The sequence below is a fragment of the Sesamum indicum genome, linkage group LG10, assembly GCF_026168435.1.
Source record: "Sesamum indicum cultivar Baizhima isolate 11 linkage group LG10, ASM2616843v1, whole genome shotgun sequence".
NCBI lineage: Eukaryota > Viridiplantae > Streptophyta > Magnoliopsida > Lamiales > Pedaliaceae > Sesamum > Sesamum indicum.
The window spans coordinates 6972023-6999251 of record NC_142666.1 but is presented as its reverse complement, the minus strand read 5'-3'; the positions used below and the strand labels follow the sequence as shown (position 1 = coordinate 6999251).

The 27229-nt window shown below is 39.0% G+C and overlaps 2 protein-coding genes across 5 annotated transcripts; both read right to left on the bottom strand.

Moving 5' to 3' along the window:
- Positions 1 to 5290: 5290 nt before the first annotated feature.
- LOC105155297 (17.8 kDa class I heat shock protein-like) lies at positions 5291 to 17419 on the bottom strand. Of its 4 annotated transcripts, none has more exons than XM_088885631.1 (5): positions 17074 to 17419; positions 16837 to 16918; positions 8468 to 8658; positions 7618 to 8392; positions 5291 to 7550 (listed from the first exon to the last, which is right to left on the bottom strand). In XM_088885631.1, exon 5 carries the CDS (start codon positions 7521 to 7523, stop codon positions 6939 to 6941), a length of 585 nt encoding a protein of 194 aa, XP_088741757.1. In that variant the 5' UTR covers positions 7524 to 7550; positions 7618 to 8392; positions 8468 to 8658; positions 16837 to 16918; positions 17074 to 17419; the 3' UTR covers positions 5291 to 6938. The 4 variants fall into 4 exon arrangements, with proteins under 4 accessions (XP_088741757.1, XP_088741755.1, XP_088741756.1 ...); XM_088885629.1 differs by having other exon boundaries at positions 17179 to 17419; XM_088885630.1 differs by having other exon boundaries at positions 5291 to 8392; positions 17179 to 17419.
- A 797-nt stretch (positions 17420 to 18216) lies between these two features.
- BZO2H3 (bZIP transcription factor family protein) lies at positions 18217 to 25380 on the bottom strand. The gene is made up of 6 exons (XM_011093646.3): positions 24903 to 25380; positions 24504 to 24588; positions 21729 to 21939; positions 19939 to 20014; positions 19733 to 19858; positions 18217 to 18787 (listed from the first exon to the last, which is right to left on the bottom strand). The coding sequence occupies exons 1-6, from the start codon at positions 25293 to 25295 to the stop codon at positions 18407 to 18409; spliced, it is 1272 nt and encodes a 423-aa protein (XP_011091948.1). The 5' UTR covers positions 25296 to 25380; the 3' UTR covers positions 18217 to 18406.
- Between the last annotated feature and the right edge of the window lie 1849 nt (positions 25381 to 27229).

Genomic DNA, 27229 nt, shown 5'->3' with positions numbered 1-27229 from the left:
GTACACAATTAAATCAAATCATCCAGCACTCATATACTTTCAGATAAATCCATGTCAGCATGAACCACAAAGTCATATAATAGTAATACCACAAATAAAAAGAACATATATAGATAATACTAATTATTTACTTACCTCAACCTCACAACGTTTCTTTTTATTCAATTGCTAATTGTCGGTCCTTTCACCTCACCCCGTATCCTATAATGAGTTATATCACATACAATTAATATATCGAGAATATTGTAATTTCTTTTAAATATAATCTTAAATCTTATTCGTACGGATTTCCAATAATTCTTTAATATTCCACTTCTATCGAAATATAAATTTTCATTCTAGTTCTTCTCAATAACTAGACACTATAGGCTTCAATAAAAATATTTATAATTTATCAAGTGATTCATAGGAATTTATTTAACTAAACCCCTTATACATTTATAACTATCATTTTTAATAACATCCTTAAATTAAATTATCATTAAAACCTCATTCTTCCTCTTTAACAATATATTATTTCTTAAGTATAGTTTTCGGAATATTCCAACGGATTTCTTATCAATTTCTCGCTATTGTATAATTTAATTAAATAACAATACGTAAAATTGCGTATTTAGTTAACAATTTCGATGGAATTATATAAAGTATCTATAGCAATACTCAAATCTAATAAATTTAACAATCTAATCGACCAACGATATCATTTTTATATCCAATTTAATATTTAATTCGATACTATTTTAAATAGCCAAATCCGTAAAATATTCCGATTAAATAGTACATCGCTTAATATAAATAATATTTAATAAACGGACTAATTAAATAGTATAATTATATAAATTAATATAAATTAAAATGAAATTTCTTACCTCGCTGCGCGTTAACTGAAGAAAGAAAGGAAATTGCAGTTGTGTTAATGCTTTTGTACATATAAACATATATATAAGTATGTATATTTATGGGGGATTAGGGCGGTGGGTAAGGCCCACCTCTCCCCCAATTCATTACTCTTTTTTTTTTTTTTTGTTTTGTCTCTTTCTCCCTTACATATATATATATATAAGTAGATATATTATTTACTAATATATATAAATCATTTATACATATATTATTTAGTAATATATGTTATATATATGATATTATTATTATTTTATTTATTTAATTAGACTTTTCTCAAAATACCATTTACGTCCTTCCTAATTTTCTTAATTAATAGAAATTGTCCCAAAATATTATAACGAACTCCAATTTAATTCATTCAAGTGTTATTATATTCCAATTATGGAGCACAATTTATTTACTAATTAACTAAGTTTCATAAAAATTTACCAATTAATCCCCCAATTAGATATTATAATTTTTGGGGCGTCACAGCCGGGTCCCATCATGGCTAATTTATTCGCGACCACGCTCACAGGGAAGGCACAAGAGTGGTTCACAAACTTGCCCCGAGGAAGTATTGAATCATACGAGCAACTCATACAGCAATTCAATTTCTATTTCGCGAGCAAGAGGAAATAGAAGAGGTCAGCAACCCACCTGTTCAACATTCGTCAGAGGGAGGATGAGCCTTTGAAGAACTTCATGGGAAGGTTCAACAATGAGACCTTGGAGGTGCAAGAATTGAGGATTGATATGATCGTAAGCATCCTGATTCACGGGTTGAGGAAAGGTCCTTTTACATCTGCTCTTGCAGCGACCCGCCGGGTGATGTCGAACAATTAATGGCTCTAGCTCAGAAATACATAGATGAGGAGGAGATGAATGCAATGAAAGACTCTGAGCGAAGAGAGCGCGAACAGGTGTCTAGACGACCATATGATAGTAGAGAAGGCGGCGGGAACAAGCAAAAACCAGAAAAGCCGAGAGATCCTAAGTACCACAACTACACTCCATTGGCCATGTCGCGCGAGAAAGCACTGATGATGGTTGAAAATGCGGATGTTCTGCAATGGCTAAGGCACACTAGGTATACCCCCTCTAAAAAAATTTCTAACAAATATTGCAGATTCCATCGTGAGAGGGGGCACAACATGGAAGAATGCTTCCAGCTCAAGGACGAAATAGAGAGGTTGGTGAGACAGGGATATTTCCGAGTTAGGGTCCCCCAAATTGCAAGGTCAATAAGGAGGCAAGGAGGAGTAGGTCGAGAAGTCGGGATCGAAATCCTAGTATGTCGAGAATGGATAAAGCCCCACCCAGCGAAAACAATGCACCAACCAAAGGAGTGATCTACACTATTGTAGGGGGCTCGAGCTAGGGTGATTCGAGCAGGACCAGAAAGAGGTGCGCTAGAACTATGAGCTCGAGCAGAGGAAGAGAGTTCATCCTAAAAGTTGAGGAGGAAGAAGCTATTTCCTTTGATAGTTCAGACAGACCGAAAGAGAGTGGAGACATGAACGACCAGATGGTCATCAAGCTAGACATCGCGAATTTTATTGTTCATAAAGTGCTGATCGGCAGTAGGAGCTCAGCAGACATCATATTTAAAAGTGTGGTTGATAAAATGGGGTTAGAGAATGCCAGCTTCGAACCAGTGAAGACCCCCTTGGTGGGATTTGGAGGAAGTGAGGTAGCATCGCTAGGCACGATCGAGTTGCCAGTATCAATGGGTGAAGCGCCTAGGCGAAAGACGTTGATGGTGAAGTTTTTAGTGGTTGATACCCCATTCGCGTATAATGTGATTTTAGGCAGACCAGGCTTAAATTTGTTCAGAGCCGTCATCTCCACTTATCACATGAAAATGAAATTCCCAACAGAGAATGGGACAGGGGAAGTCGCTAGCGACCTGAGGGATGCTCGTAAATGTTATAACCTATCGCTGAAGGGGGAGCCCAAACAGAAGAAAAGGAGAATCAAGGAAGATGCTGAGCCTTGGCCTTATGAAGCAGAACATTTAAAACCCAGTGATAAGTACAAGGTAGTACAGCTCGTACCAGATGAGCCAGAAAAAACTACCAGGATAGGAGCGAACATGAAGGAAGGGGAGATGGCCATGATTGAGTTTTTGAGAAGAAACGTTGACATGTTCGCCTGGAGCCCGTCAGACTTTACAGGGATCAACCCTGAGGTCATTGTGCACAGACTGAACGTCGATCCAATGGCCCGACCGATACAGCAGAGGAAGAGGTCGTTTGGTAGTGATAAGAATGAGGTCATCAAGGAGGAGGTCGACAAACTACTTAAAGCCGGGTATGTATCTGAGATCCAATACACTAATTGGCTTTCTAATGTAGTGCTTGTCCCCAAATCCTCCGGGAAATGGCGCATGTGTGTCGATTTCACAAATCTGAATAAAGCTTGCCCGAAGGATCCTTACCCCTTGCCAAGGATCGACGTCATGGTAGACTCAACGGTGGGGTTCGAAATATTTCCGATGATGGACGCCTATCAGGGGTATCATCAGATTCGCATGGCTGAAGAAGACAGAGATAAGACCTCGTTCATCACTGATAAGGGGATCTATTGCTACAACATGATGCCTTTCGGTCTGAAGAATGCGGGCGCAACATACCAACGATTGGTAAACAGGATGTTTGGCGACCTCCTGGGAAAAACAATGGAAGTATACGTCGATGATATGCTAGTCAAGAGCAGGAGGTCGCAGGAGCATCTAGAGGACCTCGCGCAAGCATTCAGTATGATGAGGTCATATGGAATGAAGTTGAATCCGGATAAGTGCACTTTTGGAGTAGGAGGTGGAAAATTCTTGGGGTATATGGTTAGCGAACGGGGAATTGAAGCAAATCCCGAGAAGATTCAGGCTATCCTAAACTTACAACCCCCATCCACGATCAAAGATGTACAGAAACTGACGGGAAAGATTGCTTCATTGAGTAGATTCATCTCGCGATCTGCGGATAAGAGCCTCCCTTTCTTCAAGGTTTTGCGAAGGACCAAGAACTTTGAATGGAGTGGCGAATGTGATAAGGCGTTGCAAGAATTGAAAGAGTATCTAACAAAGCCCCTTTTGCTCGCAAATCCGAAGGAAGGGGAGACGCTGTTTTTGTATTTGGGAGTATCTGAGAATGCGGTCAGCTCAGTGTTGGTGAGAGAAGAAGGAAACAATCAAAACCCGATCTATTATGTTAGCAAGATGCTTTAGGGCTCTGAGTCAAGATATTCTGAGATAGAGAAGCTAGCCCTTGCTTTAGTTGTCACAGCTCGAAAATTGCAACCTTACTTCCAAGTCGCATAAAGTGGTGGTGCTGACGAATCACCCCCTCAAACACGTGATGTCGCGACCCAAGGCCTCCGCGAGACTAATTAAATGGGCCGTGGAATTGGGGCAATATGATGTAGATTACCAACCTAGGACCGCGCAGAAAGCGTAAGTGCTGGCGGACTTTGTGACAGAGTTCTCCAGCGATCCCAAGTGATCTTTGGCTGCTGAAGAACAGATTTCGAAATGGATGTTGCACGTGGACGGTTCCTCAAACGCTAACAATGGAGGAGCGGGCATATTGATCCAAGGGCCTAAGGGAGTTTAGATCGAGGTAATAGCTCATTTGTCTTTTCCCGTGACTAATAATGAGGCGGAATATGAAGCGCTCATCTTGGGATTAGAACTCGCCTACGAAGCTGGAGCCAGAGACCTGGAGGTTTTCACAGATTCCCAGTTAATTGCTTTACAAATTGAGGGAACGTATGAGACAAGGGAAAGGACGATGACATCGTACAAGGAAATTGTTCAGCAATTAATGAGCAGATTTGAGAAATGTTCTGTTTTGCAGGTACCTAGAACAGAAAATGACAAGGCGGACGCCTTATCCAAATTTGGAGCTACAATGGATGGGATTAGAGATCGCAAGATTACAGCCTTGGTCCGTGAGCGATCAGCTCTCTCGAGCAGAGCGGAGGTACAGGTGGTCTCTGAAGTTGAGTCGTGGAAGGATGAAATTGTCAAGTACCTTGAGGACGGCACCTTGCCCGCCGATCCCGTTGCTGCAAAAAGAGTAAAGTTTCGAGCTGCTCGGTTCACCATGCTATCAGGTCAACTCTACAAGCGAACAGTGGATGGGCCCCTCTTGAAATGTTTAGACGAGGAGAGAGCCCTTTACATGATGCGCGAGATCCACGAAGGAAGCTGCGGGAACCATTCTGGTGCGAGGTCGCTAGCACAAAAGATCACGCGGCAAGGATACTTTTGGCCGACCCTGGTCAAAGACTCTAGAGACTTGGTAAGAAAATGTGAAAGTTGCCAAAGATACGCGTCCCTGATACACCAACCTGCGACCCCGATGGAGCCGATCAGAATAGCGTGTCCGTTCGACCAATGGAGAATTGACATTGTTGGACCTTTTCCCTCCGCTCAAGCTCAGAAGAAATTCATCATTGTGGCGGTAGAATACTTCTCCAAGTGGGTCGAAGCGAAGGCCATGGCCAAGATATCCGAAAAGGAAGTCATCAACTTCATTTGGAAGAACATCATTTGCAGGTTTGGAATACCTAGAGTTCTAATATCTGACAATAGCACCCAGTTTCAGGGAAGGAAGATTACAGAATGGTGCAAGGAACTCAAGATCGCGCAACATTTTACAGCGGTCGCGAACCCACAAGCGAACGGACAAACAGAGGTGACTAACAGGACGATCTTGCAGTACCTGAAGACGCACCTCGAGAACAAAGGATCGTGGATTTGACGAGCTGCCTGGAGTTCTGTGGGTTTACTGCACAACTCCGCGATCCGCCACGGGCGAGACCCCCTTCTACTTGGTGTACGGAACAGAAGCTATTATCCTGGCAGAAATCGGAGAGGAGTCCCAAAGAGTCGCGTTGTATGACCCTGAAGTAACTAAAACGAGCGAAGTTTTGATCTCACCGTGATTGAGGAGAAGAGGGATGCGGCACATGCCCAAATCCTGCACCTTCGCATCATGGTGCCTGTGAAAGGCCGTCAACTAGCTGGAGGATGCTTATTCTGGTGCCTGTGAAAGGCCATCAACCATGGAGAGATCGCATTATGGTGCCTATGAAAGGCCATCAACTGCGACAAGATCGCATTTTGGGTGCCTGTGAAAGGCCATCAACTAGCTGGAGATCGCTCATTTATGGAGCCTGTGAAAGGCCGCCAATTACGAAAACTACATTCAAGGTTAGGAAGGTCGCGTTCTTTGTATTAGAGAACAGTCATTAATGCATAGGTTAACACCGGAAAGAACTCGTACAAACTGTAAATCTTCTTGAGCAATGTTAATGCCAATCTGCCTTTTCATGTGACATTGCTTTGTTTCGAAAGTTAATTTTATGTTTATCCTTAAAATATTATCAAATTCCTCAAAACACGACACGCCAACTGAAAAAGAGGCACCCAACTAGGCGCGAACTGAAAAAGATGCGTTCAACTCGTGCGATCTGAAAAAGATGCACTCTTCGTGCCAACTGAAAAAGAGGCACCCAACTACGCGCGAACTGAAAAAGACGCGTTCAACTCGTGCGATCTGAAAAAGATGCACTCTTCGTGCCAACTGAAAAAAAGGCACCCAACTATGCGCGAACTGAAAAAGATGCGCTCAACTCGTGCGATCTGAAAAAGATGCACTCTTCGTGGCAACTGAAAAAGAGGCACCCAACTACACGCGAACTAAAAAAGACGCGTTCAACTCATGCGATCTGAAGAAGATGCACTCTTCGTGCCAACTGAAAAAGAGGCACCCAACTACACGCGAACTGAAAAAGACGTGTTCAACTTGCGCGATCTGAAAAAGATGCATTCCACAATTAAAAAAGGAGAGATCAAATAAACTGGGAAGAAGGGGGCGAATGTACGTGCTGCCAAAAGATTTGTTTTTTTCATTGATGAGGCATCATTTACAGGGCCATATCAAAAATACGGACCCTTCAATATCAAAAAATTGCAATCCAAGCAAACGATCAACGGGAGGAATTGTTCAAACAAAGCCAAGATTCTATTACAAAAAGTTTAAAACCAGATCACATCAAGCATCAACCTCAGCTTCTAGCTCTTCCCTCAAAGCAGCGAACTCATCATCCTTAAGGTCGGGCTCAGCAGGGTAGGGTTGGAGATCTCCATCAAGCGTGATGTCCAACTGACCGCGGTCGAATGACTCTTGAAAGCTGCCAAGTTTTTCGATTTGGGCCTCACACGTCTTGTAACCCTTGGCGAAAGAGTCAGCAGATTTGATCTGTACAGCGGTCACGAAAGTGTCCGTCTTCAAGAAATTGCGAACTGTGGACATTCGAGAGCTGGGCAAGATTTGATGATGTTCTTCTACAATGATGCGACCAGCTTGGCCTTCCTCCAACCCTTGCTTGTGGCCTTCTACCAGGCCGACCTCCATCCCAGCATCGAATCCTTCTTCCTTCCCATCGGCGATTGCGACCTCTTTAGCCTTCTCCGCTTCTGCGAGTTGGCTCTTCAAGCCTCGGATCTCCTCAAGCAGAATCTGCATTTCGTCAGCATGTTTCAGATCCATTCTATCCCGCTCTGCCAGCTGGGCCTGAAGATCCTGCACCTTCCTATCGGATAATATGAAACTTCTCCGATAGTTGGTGCATTTCATGGATAAGCTTCGAAAGAAGATTAATGCCTGCGATATCGAATGAAACCAGTTAGAAACCAAACGCTGGAGCAACGATCAGCAAATAAGAGAATACCTGCAGTTGAGCATGGACCCATATTCCTCGACTCGAACGAGGTTGTTCGCTACTAAGGAGCTTTGGTCGCGAAGTGAGGTGAAAGAGTCATAGAGATCGAAGGATTCACCCCCCGCTTTAGAAAAGAGCATCGAGCTGGAGAGTTGTCCCACCTTAGAGACGCTCGATCTCCCTGGGACTGACCGCCTCTCAAGGCTTCCCTGCTCTCTTCCCAGCACGAAGCGAGCTGAGCTAACCTCAAAAGCCTTTCTCGTTCCTCGGCCTGACTGGTCTTCTCTGCGGCTTCCTTAGCCTCCTGCTCAACAATTTCGAACGGTGGGGCTTAGATTTCGAAGAGCCAGAGGGTTCTACTGGCTCTTTCTCCTTTGCCTCATCCCCGTGCACGTGCTTGTGTGAAGCCCGTTTTCATTTTTTAGATCTGTCCCCGCTGTCGGGATAGCATCTCTCCGGCTCGACCTCCTGATCGCCACTCAGGTCATCTAAGTTCAACTCCAAATCCGAGGAGTTATAGCCGTGTAGAGGGGCAGAAGGAGTTTCTTCGCTGTCGACCTGAATGGGATGATGGTCAGCGGGGCTCGCAGGCGCAGGGGCCCGCGAAGGGGAAGGAACAAGCAAGCTCGAAGGGGGATCAAGTGCTGAAAAAAAGAGAGTGACTTTCTGGTAGAAAGGTAGATTTCAGACCAATCAGCAGGAGGAGCGATCTGCTTCCCCTTCCTCAATTTGTTCACGACCACCTTCAGCCGCATGGTATTGCGAGAACTCATGATCAAACGATCTGCAAAATAGAGGGGGGTGAGCGAACTCGAACAAGAACAACAAGGAGCATATGTTACAAGAAAAAGTAGATCACCTAAATACTCTTCAATGTGGAGGGGCGCTGGAGATAGCCCAGACAATCGCAAAACCTTCTCAGAGAAATGCTTCTTGGGGTCGTACTTATACACTGTTAAACTGTTTATTTGATCGCCCTCCAGCCCCCCTTCACTTGTCTTGGGAACAGGTTTATACTCACTCCATTCCATTTTAAAGAGCCAGATACCCCTGCGATGTTGAACAAAAATATAACGATCTAATCAGGCCCCTACGTTCGACTTTAAAGTGCTCAGATATCTACAATCGGGCTTGGCAAAAAGGTAAAAGAAACCTCTATCACCAGATTGTTTGGAGGTGGTGAAAGAGCATAAATTCCAAAAGTTGTCAAAACTGGGTTCTATGTCTAAATATTGCATTATTACAATGAAAAGAACAACTTTGAGTTATGGAGTTGGGAGAAATCTGCATAGGGCATGTCTCCAATTTATTCAAAATTGCGGCTAGAGGAGGAGCTAAAGGGAACCTCAGCCCAGCATCAAAATGCTTGATAGAAAAGGCACAAAAACCAGAAGGAGGACGATGCATGCGATCGAAAGCCCTAGGAATGATAATCTCGTACTCGGGGGGTATGAAATACTTTTCCCTAATCTTGCGAATGGGGGTCCTAACACTGCTGACTACCCCCTCCCATGGATTCCTAGCGAGCCTATCTTGGAATTTCTCAAGGGTAGAAGGCCCAGCTTGTTTATCAGAAGGGTTTTTGGACGTTTGGAATTTTTTGTTTCTCTTAGGGGAAGTAGAGAAAAAGAACCGTGTACAGACCCAGAAGAGGTTGCAGACGACCCTGAGCCAGAACTCGAACCGAAATTCGAAGAAGAGCTAGAAGACATCGTACCTTAAGAACAAGATGGCTCTGGAAGCTGCAGGTCGAACGCGAACTTGGAATTATAAGATCTGGTCGCTAAAAGCTTATATGTGGGGTAGAGAAGAGCATTTGAACGAGGGAGTTATTTATAGACTCATCTCTCTGGAGAAACACGTCGCAGACCAGGCCACAGGATGATGCCACGTGTCAACCAGGGATGCGGGATCGATGGATGCGACCGTTCGACTTCTTCAAAAGATATTGCACTTTGAATAAGTGAGGGAGTAATGATAGGTATCCACTACAATCTACTTGAAATGGCATAAATAACCTTCATTAAGGGTATTAAGGTCCTTTCGCCAGAGGATCCGCGCCTCTTCTAACGGGCGGGTCGCAGAGGACCCGATCCGGTTCGAACAACAGCCTTGAAGACCCAAACAATTACAGCCGTCCGATCTGGACGCGAGCCAGTAGGATAAGGCCACGTGGCCCAGTCAACAGTATCCAGCTGTGCTCTACAAATAGACCCAAAACGCCGTAATTGAGGTAACTGTTCTGCATTTATTGTGACCAAACTTTGAGATCGCACACTTTTCTCTCGATCAACCTAACTTGAGCGTCGGAGGGTCATTGTAGGGGACGTGCCCGACGAGCTCACTGTTCTTGTCTTATTCTCAGGGAACCCAAAATTTGATCTCGGAGGAGTTAGCCATCTTTGACGAGTTCGTGTCTCGGTATCGCTGAATTCGAGCCGGATCAGTAGTAAAGAAAAATTTCGCCCAAATTTAATACGGTCGAATCAAATTTAAAACAAAGTGATACACTTACTCTATGATTAATCATTCTTTTGAACTGAACACCAATTACATAACAAGTGTATTGCACTTGCTATGTAATTGGTTTAAGTTTAACCGAACCAAGTCAAAACAAAAATTACCCTTATAGCAATACATTTTTTTACAACATAATCTTTTAATTTTATGCTTTGTTATCATGTATTCATGATGTCTCGTCATATTAGTTCTATACACAATGTTTTTGGTATGTCCTTTTATTTATTTTTGAAATTATTTACATTTTTTTTCCCTTCTTTCAACCTTTAACTCTCTCTTTCTTTCCCTCTTTTTTTCCATTATTCTTTTATTGACTTTCCATAATTTTTATGATATTATTACTTTTTATTTACTTAACTAATATACATATTCTAAAATTAATAATAACTATATATTATTTAAAATTTAAATTAATTGCATCCACCACTACCAGATGTGCCAAATTAGTAATTGATAATTATTGTCTGGCATAATTCATCAGTCCACCGCTGCTACCAAACATTCTTCCTAAATTCTCCAAAGCACATAATTGAGGGTTAATTATCGAATTATATCTATTTTTATATTTTAGCATTTAAATCTTTTTTATGTGTCAACTTATTATTTTAATCTTGCAAAATTTATACTTTGTCATATAATTATCATTTTTTTGTTGATCTTTTTGCCGAAAAATCATTACATGCTGTGCATATGTGATAAAAATTACATTATATAACCTTTAAATATCACATGTACACTGTATTGATGTTTTTAGACAAAAAACTTGGTAAAAAAAATAATTATAAATGACAAATTACAAAATTTCATAAAACTGAAATAATAAATCAATACACAAAAAATTTAAATATAAAAAATGTAAAAATAATTATAATTTAAATAACAAAATGTAATTAGCCATATAATTAATAGCACACAACGGGTTGAAGCATAGGCTTTTTATAACACTTATTACGAACTCAACATATCATTCAAACTGAAATACACATTTCCTCAGCTCATTACATGCAGATAGGACACGACACTGATAATGATAATTTGGTCAACCAGAGATGTCAATGGCCTTCACCTCTGGCTTCTTCACCTCCTCCTTGGGCACCGAGACTGTCAGCACCCCATTCTCCATTGCCGCCTTCACCTGATCCAATTTGGCATTTTCCGGCAGCCTAAAGCGGCGGAGGAACTTGCCGCTGCTCCTCTCCACACGGTGCCATTTGTCGTTCTTCTCCTCGTGCTCTTTGCTTCTCTCCCCGCTTATCTGCAGAATTGTGCCATCCTCAACCTCCACCTTAACTTCTTCTTTCTTCAACCCAGGAACATCCACCTTGAATACATGGGCTTCCGGCGTCTCTTTCCAGTCGATGCGGGGGTTGGCGATGGCTGTGGTTTCTCGGGCGGAGGAGGTGGAGAAGGGGAAGCCCTCAAAGGGATCCCAGATATCCAACGACATTGGATCGAAGACGTTGCTCCGGCGGTTGCCAAAGAAGCTTGGAATCAGAGACATTTTGGCTTACTGAAAATAGAAATGGATGGTTTTGAAAATTTGGTTGATAGCTTTCTGTAGGTAAGACCACTCTGATGCTTCCTGCCTGCAGAATGTGGACTATTTATAGTCGTGCGCAGACGATTCTCGCGCTTTCAGTTAAGTTCTAAGATATTCACGCTTTCAGCACTTCTACTTTACACCAGCTTCCAGAGAAATATTGTTCGTTCCAGAAGCCTCTATATCCTTCTTTATGGATTTTATTTTTGTTTTTTAATTTTTTGAGACGGAATATGAGACAGTAGCATTTTAGGAAAGGATAATTATAGTTTATAAATTAATAATATCTGAACTACGTAATTTTATTAATTTAAAAAAGTATCAATTAAATCGATAAATTATAATTTATTAATTTGAAGATATTTTTTTGGATTTAAAACTTTTTTTCTTTTTTTTGGTTTTCTTTTTAGAGAACAGTAACTTTCATAGATAACCAAAAACGCAAAAATAGAATTCAAATGTGCACTGGTAGCAGATAAACAAATAATAAAAGGTCATTATACATAGTACTTAGTACTAGTTAAAATTTAATGCAGGTTCAGGTATAGTAAGGAAATCAACCACTATATAAGCAATATTATGTTAGGATAGATGATTAAAAAGCCAATTAGATTGGTTTGAGTGTATTCTATTCTAATAATTAATTGATATTATGTAATATTATTTAAGTGAATAAAATGAGTATTTGCATATTGGTATTTACAATTAGATTGGTTTTATTCTGTCCGTTTTTGTTCGAGCCGTGATCAAGTTGCTGACTTGTTTACTAAATCTCTTCCGAAGCTCTCCTTTTCTGGTCTTCTAGGCAAGTAGGGCTTGTTTGTTGTCGCCCCAAGTCCCACTTGTGGGGGAGGGGGGGTGTTGGGAGTTCTCGGATAGAAGATGTCAACATTGCATCCAAGCTGGCATTGGTTGATCACAGACAAAACAGAGGGACAAAACAGAGAAGCAGAGCTCCCTTACGAAAATGCGCATTTGTGGAATGGAAACACGATTTCTCTTGCCTTATTAGTTTTACATTTTTATTAGATAGTTGGTTAATTGGTCTTGGGTTTGTTATTTTGTTATCAGTCATCTCTTTCCCCAGTATTTAACAGAGAACACTGTACAGCAATTGTGATATGAAAAATTGGCCAAAGTTATGCCTCTACAATGGCAGCTAAATCAAATTCTCCATTGATTTTCCTTTTCTACATTTTCCTATTTCTCTGAGATTATTTGCTGTCTTGATGTTTGCTAATTCGTGTCATCCTATGATGGACAGCAATAGTGAAGTGAATTAGAGCATGGATGTGAGTATAATCACGGCATCTCTATCTCCATTTTGGCTGATTTCTTTTGGCAGACGCCGGTAAATGTTTGAGTGGCTTATAACTCAATCTCTGTAGTTGATAGGTATCCACTACAATCTACTATGAAATGGCAGAAATAACCTTCATTAAGGGTATTAAGGTCCTTTCGCTAGAGGATCCGCGCCTCTTCTAACGGGCGGGTCGCAGAGGACTCGATCCGGTTCGAACAACAGCCTTGAAGACCCGGACAATCACAGCCGTCCAATCGGGACGCGAGCCAGTAGGATAAAGCCACGTGGCCCAGTCAACAGTATCCAGCTGTGTTCTATAAATAGACCCAAAACGCCGTAATTGAGGTAACTGTTCTGCATTTATTGTGACCGAACCTTGAGATCGCACACTTTTCTCTCGATCAACCTAACTTGAGCATCAGAGGGTCATTGTCGGGGACATGCCCGACGAGCTCACTGTTCTTGTCATTCTCAGGGAACCCAAAATCTGATCTCGGAGGAGTTAGCCATCTTTGACGAGTTCGTGTTTCGGGATCGCTGAATTCGAGCCGGATCAGTTGGCGCCGTCTGTGGGAACATCTGAGAATTATTGTCATGGAAGGTTCGTCGAGAAGAAACGTCGGGGAAGAAGAGACACCTAGGAAAGGAGGACCTATGGTACATATAACGAAAGATGACTTGCAAAGAATGATAGAAGAAGCTAGTCGGAATGCAATCGTAGAATACGAAACGAGAACCGCGACCCCTATGGTCAAAGAAACTGCTAAGAGACAATTATTCCAGATTGCCGAACCTCGTGGGGAATCAAGAGAGCAGAGCGAACCGGAGCAACAGAGTAAGAGACCAGCAATATTGGAAGCAAGTTCCAGTAGTCATATTCGGGCAAAGATGCGGGAGCCCGTTATATCGAGAGCAGAGGTGGACAGCGTAGGAAGGCAGATCGAGCTGCTGAACAAACAGATCGATGAGTTAAGAAGCAAGGAGAGATAGTCTCGCATAACAAAAATTCTCCCTTTGGCAACGATATCTTGATTCAAATAGTCGAATCAGGGTTTAGGGTACCCGACTTACAAAGGTACAATGGAATGAAGGACCCGCAGGAACATGTTGCCGCGTTCGAGATGGTGATGAATTTGTATGGACAGCCGGGTCCCATCATGGCTAAGTTATTCGCGACTCGCTCACAGGGAAGGCACAAGAGTGGTTCACAAACTTGCCCCGAGGAAGTATTGAATCATACGAGCAACTCATACAGCAATTCAATTTTTATTTCGCGAGCAAGAGGAAACAGAAGAGGTCAACGACCCACCTGTTCAACATTCATCAGAGGGAGGATGAGCGTTTGAAGAATTTCATGGGAAGGTTCAACAATGAGACCTTGGAGGTGCAAGAATTGAGGATTGATATGATCGTAAGCATCCTGATTCACGGGTTGAGAAAAGGTCCTTTTACATCTGCTCTCGCAGCGACCCGCCGGGTGATATCGAACAATTAATGGCTCTAGCTCAGAAATACATAGATCAGGAGGAGATGAATGCAATGAAAGATTCTGAGCGAAGAGAGCGCGAACAGGTGTCTAGACGACCATATGATAGTAGAGAAGGAGGCGGGAACAAGCAAAAACTAGAAAAGCTGAGAGAGCCTAAGTACCAGCCCAAGTACCACAACTACACTCTATTGGCCATGTCGCGCGAGAAAGCACTGATGATGGTTGAAAATGTGGATGTTCTGCAATGGCCAAGGCACACTAGGTATACCCCCTCTAAAAAATTTTCTAACAAATATTGCAGATTCCATCATGAGAGGGGGCACAACACGGAAGAATGCTTCAGCTCAAGGACGAAATAGAGAGGTTGGTGAGACAGGGATATTTCCGAGATAGGGTCCCTGTCAGTATGTAACATAGGTATCTCCTACGCACTCGGAGCGTTCAAGTTCTATCAACTTGTGGCCATAGTCGTTGATCGAATAGGAAAAAAGAGGTCCCCATGTCGAGAAACTTGGCATAATGCTATCTCAAGTATTAAGCATAGACGTCTAGTTCAGAATGGGAACCGACACCTAATTTCATACCCTAGACTAAGGTCGGGAGACGGTAGATGGAAGGACCGTACCTGTATGGACTCGAGAGCCTAATGTTCACACGAAAATTCACCTACTATCTAGTGTCATTGAATGTTGCTAGACAGCCACCCATGGTGACGGGCTTTCTTGTTTAATGGTTAATCAAGAATTATTAATTAAATTAAATTTAATTAATAATAGTGTTAGAGACTAGTCTAAGTTTAGTTGAAAAGTGAACTTAAAGAGTCACACATAAATCATCGGAAAGGAACAAGGAATTAATTTAAAATTAACTCCATAAGTTAGAACATAAAACAATCCAAAAGCACTAAACATAGTGTTTGTTTGGAGTTATTTTTCATCTTATTCTTGGTTCTATCTAGAAATATAAAAACAACTATATCTATTTCATAGTGTGGTGTGTGAAAATTAGAAGGGTTCTAATTTGAATCCTAAAGTGAACGAAAGAAGAACGAAAAGGGAAACACGCACGTTGCTGCTCATCTATAGAAACAAAAGGTAAAGTTTCATGTTACATTTATGTGCCTTTTGCCTCATCCTCTAGCCACATGCTTATATATTTGTTATTATGATTTGGACAAACACTAAATGCCCGAGAATTTCAAAAGGAACACCCCTTTGAACCGTTTTTTTATATTTCATGCTTCCACCGCATTCCCGAGCCATATCGACTCTTTCACATGAGTGATCATTTAGCAATAGTCCATAGCACTAGAGACTAAGTGAATTATGTGTGAACATTTAGGCTTTGAGTTTTATATGGATATAGTCATACTATCAACCATCTCCTAGTATTAATCTAAGGCATGAAATTGGACGTCAGTTCCCATCCTTGACTAGACATCTATAGTTCATACTCGAGATGCATTTACTCTACTGATCATTGTAGGAAATCCCTTCTCACTCAATCAATCGCTATGACCATAAACTTAAAGAGTTTAAATAATTTTAAAGCGCATAGTAGATCTTACTATCACAATACTAACAGGGAACATATTCTTTCTTGAAATCCACCGTCCTTGCTACATACTCTGCACTGGATAAGGCTTATGATTACCATATCTAATGATGTAGTCACTGCTTTCCATATTCATTAGTTTAATATTATTTTATTAAAAATTATAGAAAAGAAAATAGCAAATTTAATTACTTTTTTGGTCACTCATTCTAAAAGCAGGCCCCTACAACGTGCTACCGCACAACACGCAAACCAAAAATACACGCCAGCACACGCACTACCTAGACAACGCGCACAAGGCTCTCACCGACCCGTTTGTTCCCTATTGTGCTGCCTGCTAGGCAGTGCCAACTGGTAGGCCGCAATTACGGCTACTACATTTTTAGGATTTTTCTAAGACCTTTTTTTCTATAAATTTTGAAATAATAAGAATAATTGATTCAAAAAATATACAATTTTCAAAAAAAAAAATCTTCTGCTCAAATTAAAAGCAAAATTAAACACATAAATTCATATATTTAGATATGCAATCAAACGGTAAATCTCATGCTTCTAAAGTAGATTAAACATGTTAACATGCTAATTCACGTAAAAACATGTATGAATCTAGGTCTAGATATGGAGCCAAACTCTGATACCACTTGAGGTAAGTTGTTAAGCCAAAGTGCAGAAAATAAAAAAAAATCAAATTAAAGCATAAAATACCTAATCAAAGGGTGTACCTTCATCTTTTTCAAACGTTTAGTGTACAATAAGCATAATAACAGGCCAAGAATGAACAAGAAAAAACCCGAGAGACCAAAATCTTAAAAGAAGTCTTACCCTTGTCGCTTTCTTGAATCGCCTGCAAGCGTTGTCTCCTTTTTCAACCAGATCTTTCTCCATGGGGTTTCAACCTTGAACCCTAAAAATAAGTTCATTATAATCATCAGGAGATCCTCCTTTTCTCATACTAGCAAGACAAAGAAAGGGAAGAGAGAAATCTGAAGGGAGCAAATCGGCCCGAAAAATACAGTGGAAGCGCAAAAATCAAATAAATCGAAATACAAACATAAATACCTGATCAAGGGGTTACCCTTAATCTTTCCCGGCGTTCAATGTACAAAATAACGATAGGCCAAGAATAAAGCAAGAAAGAAACGAGAGCACTAAAGAAAATTATACCCTCGTTGATTTCTTGAACCAGCTACAAGTAATGATTTCTTCGCACCAAGATCTCAACGTAGATCCTCCAATTATATCATGCTCCCACTAAGAGAACGTGATTATCTCGTGCTAGCAAGAACAATCACGGAAGAGCAAAAGATCAAATATTCGTTATCAAATTAACATATTTGATCTTCTTGTTTTCTTTTATCTCAAAGACCAAGGAAAATGTTGGAGAGAAGGATGAGAGAAAACTCGAAAGCTTGGAGAAGTATTATGAATGGTTAGATTAATTTTATGGTATATATATGACCTAGCCAATGTCTTCCAAGGCGGCTTGTGTTTGATGGATCGGGCTTAATTTAATTAAAATTAAATCAAATCTATGTCATTATAGACTTTAATTAAATCAAATTCAATTATGAGCCCATCATTAAACTCCATATCTTTTAATCTAATTAAAAGATCCAAGCGCTTTCTCTTTTTTAATTTATAAATCCAATTTATAAATTGGACCAAGTCCAAAATTAATCCAATTAATATAAGGACTAACTTAAAATATAACTAGCCAAAATAAATTGCATTATTTATGCATCATTTGGTGCTTATGTTCTTTTAGTTGGTTATATTTTAATTTTTATTATCAGGATATGTAAGATGATAATGATTGATATTGGTTTACTTTGAGAGTTTTTAGCATGATTTTGAGATGTCTTTTATTTTAAAGATATGCATAAATAATATTTTATTTAATAAAACAATTAGATGTTCCACTTGGTAGATTGGTAAATGCATTGAATTTTCAAATTAGGTCTCAATATCGAAACCTTTTGGCAGTAGCACCATTTTTTTTAATATGTAATATTTTACTAAGTAATATTTCATTTAGAAAGTAAAGGCATTGTATTTTTTTCACATGGTTTTGGTTTCGAGTCCTTTTGGCAGCAGAAATAGGGTTTTTTTTTTTTTTTTTCAATAAATCCGTTAAATCTAACCATTAGATAACTCAAGGTACCAAAAATAATGAAATCTATAAATGTGAGGAACTAAATCAGATGAGAGGAAAACATTACGATCAAATCTGAATAAGTAGCAGTATTGTACATTTGTTGCTTGGACAGAAGAATGAAAAGTTGGAAGGCAAGAATGAGTCTTGCCCACAAAGCATTTAAGAGAAAAAAGGACATCTGACATAAAATAGGACTACAGTCGCAAGGCTTTCCCCATCAGGATCTTGAAAATAGCATTACTGCGCTCCAGTGGCGGAGGAAGCTGCTCCTTCACGGATGCGTTTTTGCAGATGTTCCAAGCTAGCCACTCTCTGCATGGAAGCAGTTCTTCCTATCTTGTTTGCCCCAACCACTGCTGCTGCCTCTGGTTGTGCATTCTCTGCTGGAGGAATATCTACCAAACCATTACGGATTCTTATATCACTTAACTGATTGTTAGAAGGGGCATGATAATAATGCTGCTGTGGATCATCTTGTACTGGTACAGCAGCATCCCCTGATGTGTCAGAAGGGCTGCTAGCAAAAGACGGCATGCCCATCGTGGATATTTCAGACATGGCTTGGAATAGTGGGTTCAACCCAGTAACTCTTTTCACAGTTTCTTCAGCCATTTTCACCTGTCAGAGAACAAAAGACTAAACCGATTGTTCAGAAGTCCACTTGACATGAACAGTTCAACTAATGGTCAGGTATTTGGAAAGAGAACACATTAGATTCTTCACCTAAAGCAAATGAGTCAATTCGGAAACCCACGTACAATAACAAAAATGGCTTTAGTTCAACCAAAGAAAAGGATGGGAGACTGAAGCACAAGACAATCAGTTCCGCTCTGAGATCCATCACTTTTATGGTTCTAGAAGCTCATGGCTAATGGGTTATAATCTGCATAGCCCAACTCCTGTTCCTACATATGAGAACCAAAGTCTTACCTACCAAATAAAGGGTGTTTTGAGCTTATACTCTCTTTATAATGTCTTATAACATGTTTCGAACTTATAGGATGTCGTAAAGTATTTAGTAAATTTCTTAGGAAATGAGTTCATAAAAACCAAAAATAAGATTTTAGGAACTTATAAACTCCCTCAATAAAGTAGGACTTCCAAACTTATTTTAAAATTTTAACTAGTTCAAAATTTCTTCAAATTAATTAAAGTTTGTCATTACTAAAATATTATAACTTCATGATCTTATTTTATTCGAACATTTCAATAACTTAATTTTAAAATAAAACTAGCATATTAGAGGCTTAAAAAATTCTTATAACATGTATGAGCTCATAAGATTTTATAAGTTAGTTTAGTCAAACACTCTCTTAATCAATTCCCATGGAGAGATCCCGAACTGGAGACCTTTATGTCATGGGACAAAGGAATTCATGATTGGATGCCAGCACCAGATTACGCTGGATTGTAGTCTTCAAAGTGCACGTGTCAATTTTTACCACCAAGAGAAGACGTCATGGCAGGAAGGCATAATGTAATAGCAGCTTAACGTCAATTTTTGACATTTAGATCTTCCATTGCAGACCATGCAGCTTGTAGAACTATGATGACTTAACTTACCTTTGCTCTCAAGGTCTCAACATCAGCTTTCAGAACTCTATTATCAACAGCTGCTTCATTATACTTCTGGCTTATGTCGGTAAGGCGCTTAAGCAAAGAAGAGTTTTCAACTCTTAATTGAGAGACCTAAGAAGAGCAATGGCCAAGATATAAATGGACATACTGGTGAGAGTTCTAAAAAAAAATGAGGAGAATTGAGCATATACCTGTGTCTCAAGCTCAGTCAAATGGGCTTGCTTTCTTCTTCTTGAGCGTCGGGCTGATTCTCTATTGGAGAGCATTCTGAAAATTAGTAGACAAACCTATTAGATAAAAGTACTTAATTTGAATCTAAACAACGTGGTAAACCATGTTAGACACAGAAAACCTAACACAAGACAGCAACTTTGAATTATTTGAGTAAAAGATGCTGTTACTCTGGTCTCATATAATATCCAGCTAAGATAACAACTTATTCACATTCCACTAAATCATTGAAACCTGGTTCAGAATAATGGTATAGTTAATGCACACATGCAGACTCACTAGAGCCTATAAATTAGATAAGTTCTCTCTCACAAAGTTGGTGGCTGTGGCTGATGCACCAGTAAATTAAATCATTGGCAGTTCATTCTTTTACTGTAATCAGCAAGTTCTATCTTTCAGAAGATTAAAGCTCAGAAGAGAGGGGAAAAACAACATGCATCCAGTCCATCTATAAAACATCCCCTAGGAAACTCAGAGCCATTTAGGAGTTCTAGATGGTACAATACTAAATAATTTATTCTAGTAGCATCACACTCTGATATCAAATCATTTATGTCGCAAAACTACATTTTAAACTTCTCCACTGCCACAATCATTGTATGGTTGTATGAGAGTACACATACTTGTGGCTCCTTTTATTCGGATTGGATCTTCTTGTAAAGTTGTTTCAAGTACAAATATTTTAAACAATTTTGAAAACCATAATGTGCCACTTGCACAAGAATACACTTCTCATTTGCAACGCATAGGAACCCTTGGGTGCTCAATAATTAGTGGGATGTTCCTTTACAGAAATTTATTAGCAAATCATGCTTAAGCCCTAGGACTGGGTAATATAATAAGATGCTGTATTCTGGCAGACTTCAGATTAGAGAATTCTGCTTAGGGACTGCAAAAAGGAAATCTGGCAGTCTCAAGGTCAATTACCTAGTTTCAAATCCTGCCTTTAAAAAATCTCATAACAGATGAAAAAGAATCGAACAATTAATGAAAGATCACCTACAAAATCATCAATTAATATATCCGCTTCAGCACAAAGTGCGGATAAACAAATGAAGTGATATGACAACAGAAGGGGATAATTAGCAAAAGCAAACACTGGTTATGCGGAAATTATACCTGAGATATTTAGAGACAGATAATATCTACTTCGCAAACTAAGTTTTTCTCAGATGAAAATTCTGAAAGGACAAAAGATCAATGTCAAATTTTAATGTATCATATTTCTTTAATTAATTTATGATTTTTATTTAGATATTTGAATGTTAAAACAATGATGCTGACTCAGAATACGCAACCTAATAGGGACTAAAATTTTCAGAAGAAGGATACTTCACAATAAAGAAGAATATTTCCTTCCATTGAATCAGTTACGTCAAGTAACATCTAACAGCGTTATGTTAAAATTCCAACGAAACAAAAGGACGGAAATATTACAAGTATATTTTTCTTCATGGACAATTACAATTCCACTTGTTCTGAGACAGCCAGCAAGGACACAATTGGAGAAAATATATCAAAGAAATTAATAAACATGGTCTGTAATTCATTTCTTGAAGAAGTTCAGTGAGTGGCTTTCATTTTTTCGTTACAACAACTCTCAACACAAAAGCGTCAATATCTCCTTCACACAACATTAGGTTTCACAGCTCACTAGGTGAAGCTTCTTCATTTCACGTTCTGATCACCACTTACTCACATTAATAGTTGAACTATCTATTGAGTAAAACCGAAAGATTAAGCTGACTACCTTCTCATGCGTTTTGCATCTGCAGGATCCATATTCTGAGTAGTCTCATTCTCTCCCTCAGCTTCTTCATCATCAGACTGTTCGGCCGACGAACCACTTGTTGTTGACCTCACCTGAGCCCCAGATCTCCTGGGTATTGCAGGAAGCAGAGGTACACCGACTGGTCCACCAGCATCCTTGTCCTGTATCTTAGATGAATCCCGCCCAGTTGCTACAGAGGAAAAGTAAAATACAATAGAGAGCATGTTAATAACAATTTCAACCTTCAAATATGTCCTTATGTCATTCCCATTTATGTCAATCAAGTACATGAATTCCTTGATGGCTAACTCCCATACAACAATTTCCAAGTTGCATGAATTGACAGTGCTGGATGTAAGGTCTTAATTCAGTTGTTTCTGTATATTATACCTCAAGATACTCTTTTTTCAAGCTTCTCAAGTTTAATGACTTGGGTATAGTTGCCATAAAAAAGTATGCATCCTGGCGCCAACTCCCTTGCCATGTCAACTTTTATTATGCTGAGAAAAACTAGATTGAATAGTGTCCACAAGTTAACAGTTGCCATTCTGTAGACATGAAATAACACACTACAAATTTTGCAACACGCAGGTAGAGGGATGGGTATATTTTATCTTTGTAAGGACCAGTGCACAAAAACTTGCAATATCCAAGCCAGCAGTTATCTCCTGAAACAGCTGCCTTTATCTTAACTTGCACTTATTCAAGTACCATTGTTTTAAGTTTTCATTAAAATGACGAAATCTTGATCAGAATTTCATATTTCCTGATTATCATAAATGAAATCCAATTATTTATGTCAACATGCAGAATCATATTTTCATGCACATAATTAACAACCGATGCATCCAGAACATCACAAAATAGACCAAGTGTAAATGACATTATAAATTTATTCCCAGGGTCAAATGACTAAACTCGGACAATTGACTTTGTCAAATAATTCAAAAGAAATCGGAGATGGAAACATACGCACTCCCATGAAATTTGTCGTTTCAAGATAAAAATGTATTCTTTAAAATCTCCACCAAATAAACCATAGGCAAGTCTCATGTGCTGAGACAAATGGTATCAATGTGATAACTACAAGGATTCTTCTTCGGAAAAAAGAAAAAGTAGTACTTTTATACTTTAAAGAGAATACTAATAAAAAAATTTGATAAATTGATTATATCTGTATAAATTATTTCATTCAGACAAAACATTGACCACCTCATGAGAACATTTTTTACGTAATGAGGGGTGGTAACCGGATAGGAAATAATTTCCAAAGAATTATTGAGAGGTAAAACATGAGAATTAACTAAATCCTTTCTACTTATCACAAGTAGACGTGACGTAATTACGAAACTGAAATATTTTAAAATAAAAGAAAAAAATAATGAACAAATAAATGAATATAAAGACAGCAAAGAAGAGAACTTGGTTAACACAAATTTCAGCAATTACTTAATTACAACTTATTTCTATAATGGAGCAATACTCTAAGAACTTACTGATTTTAAAATTTATCTCAGCAAATTCGCATTATTTCTTTTAACGTAAGATTTTTTTTATGCAGTGAATAGCAATATTTCAGCAATAACTTCACATATTTCACCAAAATTTCAATAATTTAAGCAAATGTAGAAATTTTAACACAAAGGCAATAATTACAATTATTATTTTGGCCAACAACATAGGGGAAAAAACAGAAATAACCACGGAAAGCCTTGCAAAGAAAAGAAAAGATAAAGAAGAAAGAAGGACAGACCTAACCAACAACGAAGAAAATAAAAGAAAAGAAACAAACCGGAGCGTGAAAAGAGAAAGGAGGAAGAGAAAGGCATATGTGTTAAAAGAGAAACACCAGAGTAGCTGTTAAGAGAGATTAGGATTTCTTGCTCCCCACCCCCCACCGCCCCAGTTTCCGGAAAACACAACTGATTGGGCTCCCTTGAAAAGGCTTGTGTGCCCCAGAGAAAGGCATGCCTGGCCACAGCATTTCTTGAAGAATGGTGCAGGCCTCGCACCATTCACTTCCATGGCTCGCCATTAAGAACTATGAGGTTGCATGATTTACCATTACTTATTTAAAGATCGTGGGCCAAGCTAAAAACAAGAACCCCGCAATCAATAAGAAATTTGTTCAACCAACTAATACAAATATAAGCAATTGCCATACGAAATTTTGATGTTGGATCTCAGAATACTCATCTTAACAAGAAATTACATAAATGACTAAATATGCTTCATAAGCAATAGGAGCTTGAACCTATGTCCATTAGCCAATTTGGATATGTTGATGCCCTTTCCTTTTGTAATTCTCCCTCTAGTCCTTGAACATTATACTTGAATTTTATGCTTAACTACTTAGGTTAAAAAATGGACAAAATTTTGACATGCTAAAAGATCAAGCAATAGCATTTAACTTATGTTGATAATGCATGAGGGGTCAACGAAGGGGTTTACAAGTCCTTGAAAAGCACAACGGCATGAAATATAGAGCGCCTTCTGCTTTTGTACTCAAGTGTAGAACATATGCACCATACTCAGAATAAATTCTTGAAGAGCTTGCAGAGCAGGGTGCAATGTGTTTTCTTTTCATCCCCTCCCCCTTTTCCAATCTATTTGGCCTTTTCTGGTACTAGCCAACTATGAGATTCAGTGATACAAAGTGAACTATGCTACTGGAAATATGATTGATAAAGAGCATTCATGTTCACGGGCATAAAACACAAATTCATTAGAAGTAGTATCATAACTTTCAGTAACCTTTATATTGTGATGAATTGGATGCCTGAGAGCCGATGTCTGACGTAGCTGCTGCTGCAGACTCATGAGCCTTGCCATCAGTTGCCTAGATTGAAGTTCATTTCTTAGTATTAACAAGCAAACAGCAACATATTCGGACAACTCTTAATGGCTTAAATCTCCTAATCATAGCATAAGCTAAGTAAAAAGAAACTAAAACCTAATAAAAATCAATCTAAGAGGGATACTTGTGAAAAGGCCAAGAGTACAACAGGTAAAGCAACGCGTAAAAACTATCATCCGTGAAAGATCAGCTCAGAATCAATTCAACATAGAGAATTTTAAAAAAAAAGAAATCCCTATTTTCCCAAAAAGAAGATAGAAAATAAGAAATAACGTGATAAACAGAGGAACAACTACCCAGGTTAACGCGACGGCAGCGCAGGCCAACTCGAGGCGGCTTTTAAGGAAGGCCTGATACTCCTCGGAATCTGTCGGAATATTCGGCGGCAGGCCTCCCCCCGCCGTCGTCTCACGCTTCTCATTATCATTGTAATGATGATGGTTGCCTTTGGTCTCAGCAACGTCGTCGCTTTGCAGGCTGTTGCGATCGGGGGCGCCGGCCTCCTGCAGGAACCGCTGAAATGCCCATTCCGATGAGCTGCGATTCATCCGCATCACCTTCGATGAGGACTCCGCGGCGGCGAAGGAAGACGGCTGCTCCACGTCAGCATCCTCATGGAGGCGAACTGGAGGCTGATGGGCTGACCAGAATTGGTCAGCCATCTCATCCACTGAAAACACTCTATCCATCTCTCTCCGTCTCCGTCTCTCTCTCTCTCTCTCTCTGTCTCGTTGGCTCGCTGTTGTTTTGTTTTACCTTATAAGCGACGCCGGAGAAAAAGACAAGAAAAATTGCACGTCTGTTCCTTTTTCTTTTTCGGACCAATTGTTGAATCCCATGGCTTATTTAAAAAAAAAAAAAAAAAAGTTAATTATCATTACCTGTATCACTGTGGTGCGGTTGTAATTCGAGCACGAAACACAAAATTACCCAGAGTTAATTACTTTTTTATTACAAAAAAAAATAAATAAATTATATTAATATAATTTTTTTAAATAGTATAATATTATTATTATGAGTCGTGATTTCTAACCGTGACTCGAGTAAAAGTTTTTTTTTAAAAAAAAAATCACCAAATCGCAATTCAAAATCCGAACTTGGCGATTTTTTTTAAAAGAAAATATTTTTTTACTCGAATCGTCGTTAGAAATTGCGACTCGTAAATAATATTATACTATTTAAAAAAATTATATTAATATAATTTATTTATTTTTTAAATAAAAAATAATTAACCCACCATCCACGCGCATGCTTTTCAAGTATTTTTTATTTTATGTATAGAGAGAATTAAATATTAGATGGGTATTGTCAAATTAATTAATAGTAATTTGGATTTTAGAAATAATAATTATTATTATGGAGTTAGACTTTTTAGTGTATAATAAGGTGTATATATTATTGTGGTGAGATGTATGCATTCATTGTGATGATGTTTATAAAATTCTATATATTGCTGAGAGATTTATCTATAATTATTAAAAAAAAATAATTTTAATCGTAAATAAATTATAGGTTAAATTTGAATATATTAATGTTTGGAGAAATTAAATTGGAGCTTTACAAATTATTTGAAGTTAAATTATATATGTAGAAATTAGGGGATTAAATTATAATTTCGATAAAAGTTATTTTTTGGGTAAAAATAAAGGAAAAAATGCAAGCCCCTTATGATATCACAAATGAGCAAATTATCCCGTATGAAAAAATAAATAGTGATTTATCTCTCTGTATTTTCTAAAATACAACAATTTACCTCCCTATGTTTTTTAAAATTTTAAACATAGGGGAGTAATGTGCTCATTTTAGATATCATAGGGGTCACCCCATAAATAAATAAATTGTGTGTACAATGTTGCTATCCAGCTCTTATACGAGCTCCACAAGTTAATTTAATTAACCAAGCTATTTGCCAAACTCTATACAACACAAACGCTTGGAGATTAGGCTTTTCAGCACTAAGTATATGCATCCTAACATGCTCTATGATGAATCTAGACAATCCTTCAGCACTCATTGAAGTCCCTTATAGTGTCTGTTGCTTCGTCATTTCATATGAAGTAAACCAAAGCAGCTAAAAGTGATCGTGAAGCAGAATTTAACAAGTGAGAATTTCTCCACCTTTTAGTTCCCCATTCTATCCCCTCCTGCAAATCTGAATACGGCCATGAGAATCTAACTTTTCGACAAAGAATTGTCAAGCATCTCCTCGTGTAAGTACAATTGAAAAAAAGATGGGTGTGATTTTCTTCAAGCTGATCGTCACATAAAATGCACCTCTTGTCCTCTTATATGTACACCATGGTTTGTCCAAAGTGGACAACCTTTGATGAATAACAATCCATAATATGAAACAATGTGTAGGAGTGTGATAGAGAGCATCCCATCCCACATGAGCAGACTGAGGTTGAAAAAGTTGTAAAGCATGAGATATTGTGAAATTTCCAACAGAGTTCCTCCGAAAAATAGGATCAGTAGTACCAGCATGGATTATATGCAAACGAACCATGATTTGATTAGCATCAAATGTACGTTGTGAGGGCCTGATTGATGACAACATCTAGCATCGTGTCTATTGGCAGGCCAGTGACGAGGTGATCATGAGGGTTATTAAACTCCAAGAACC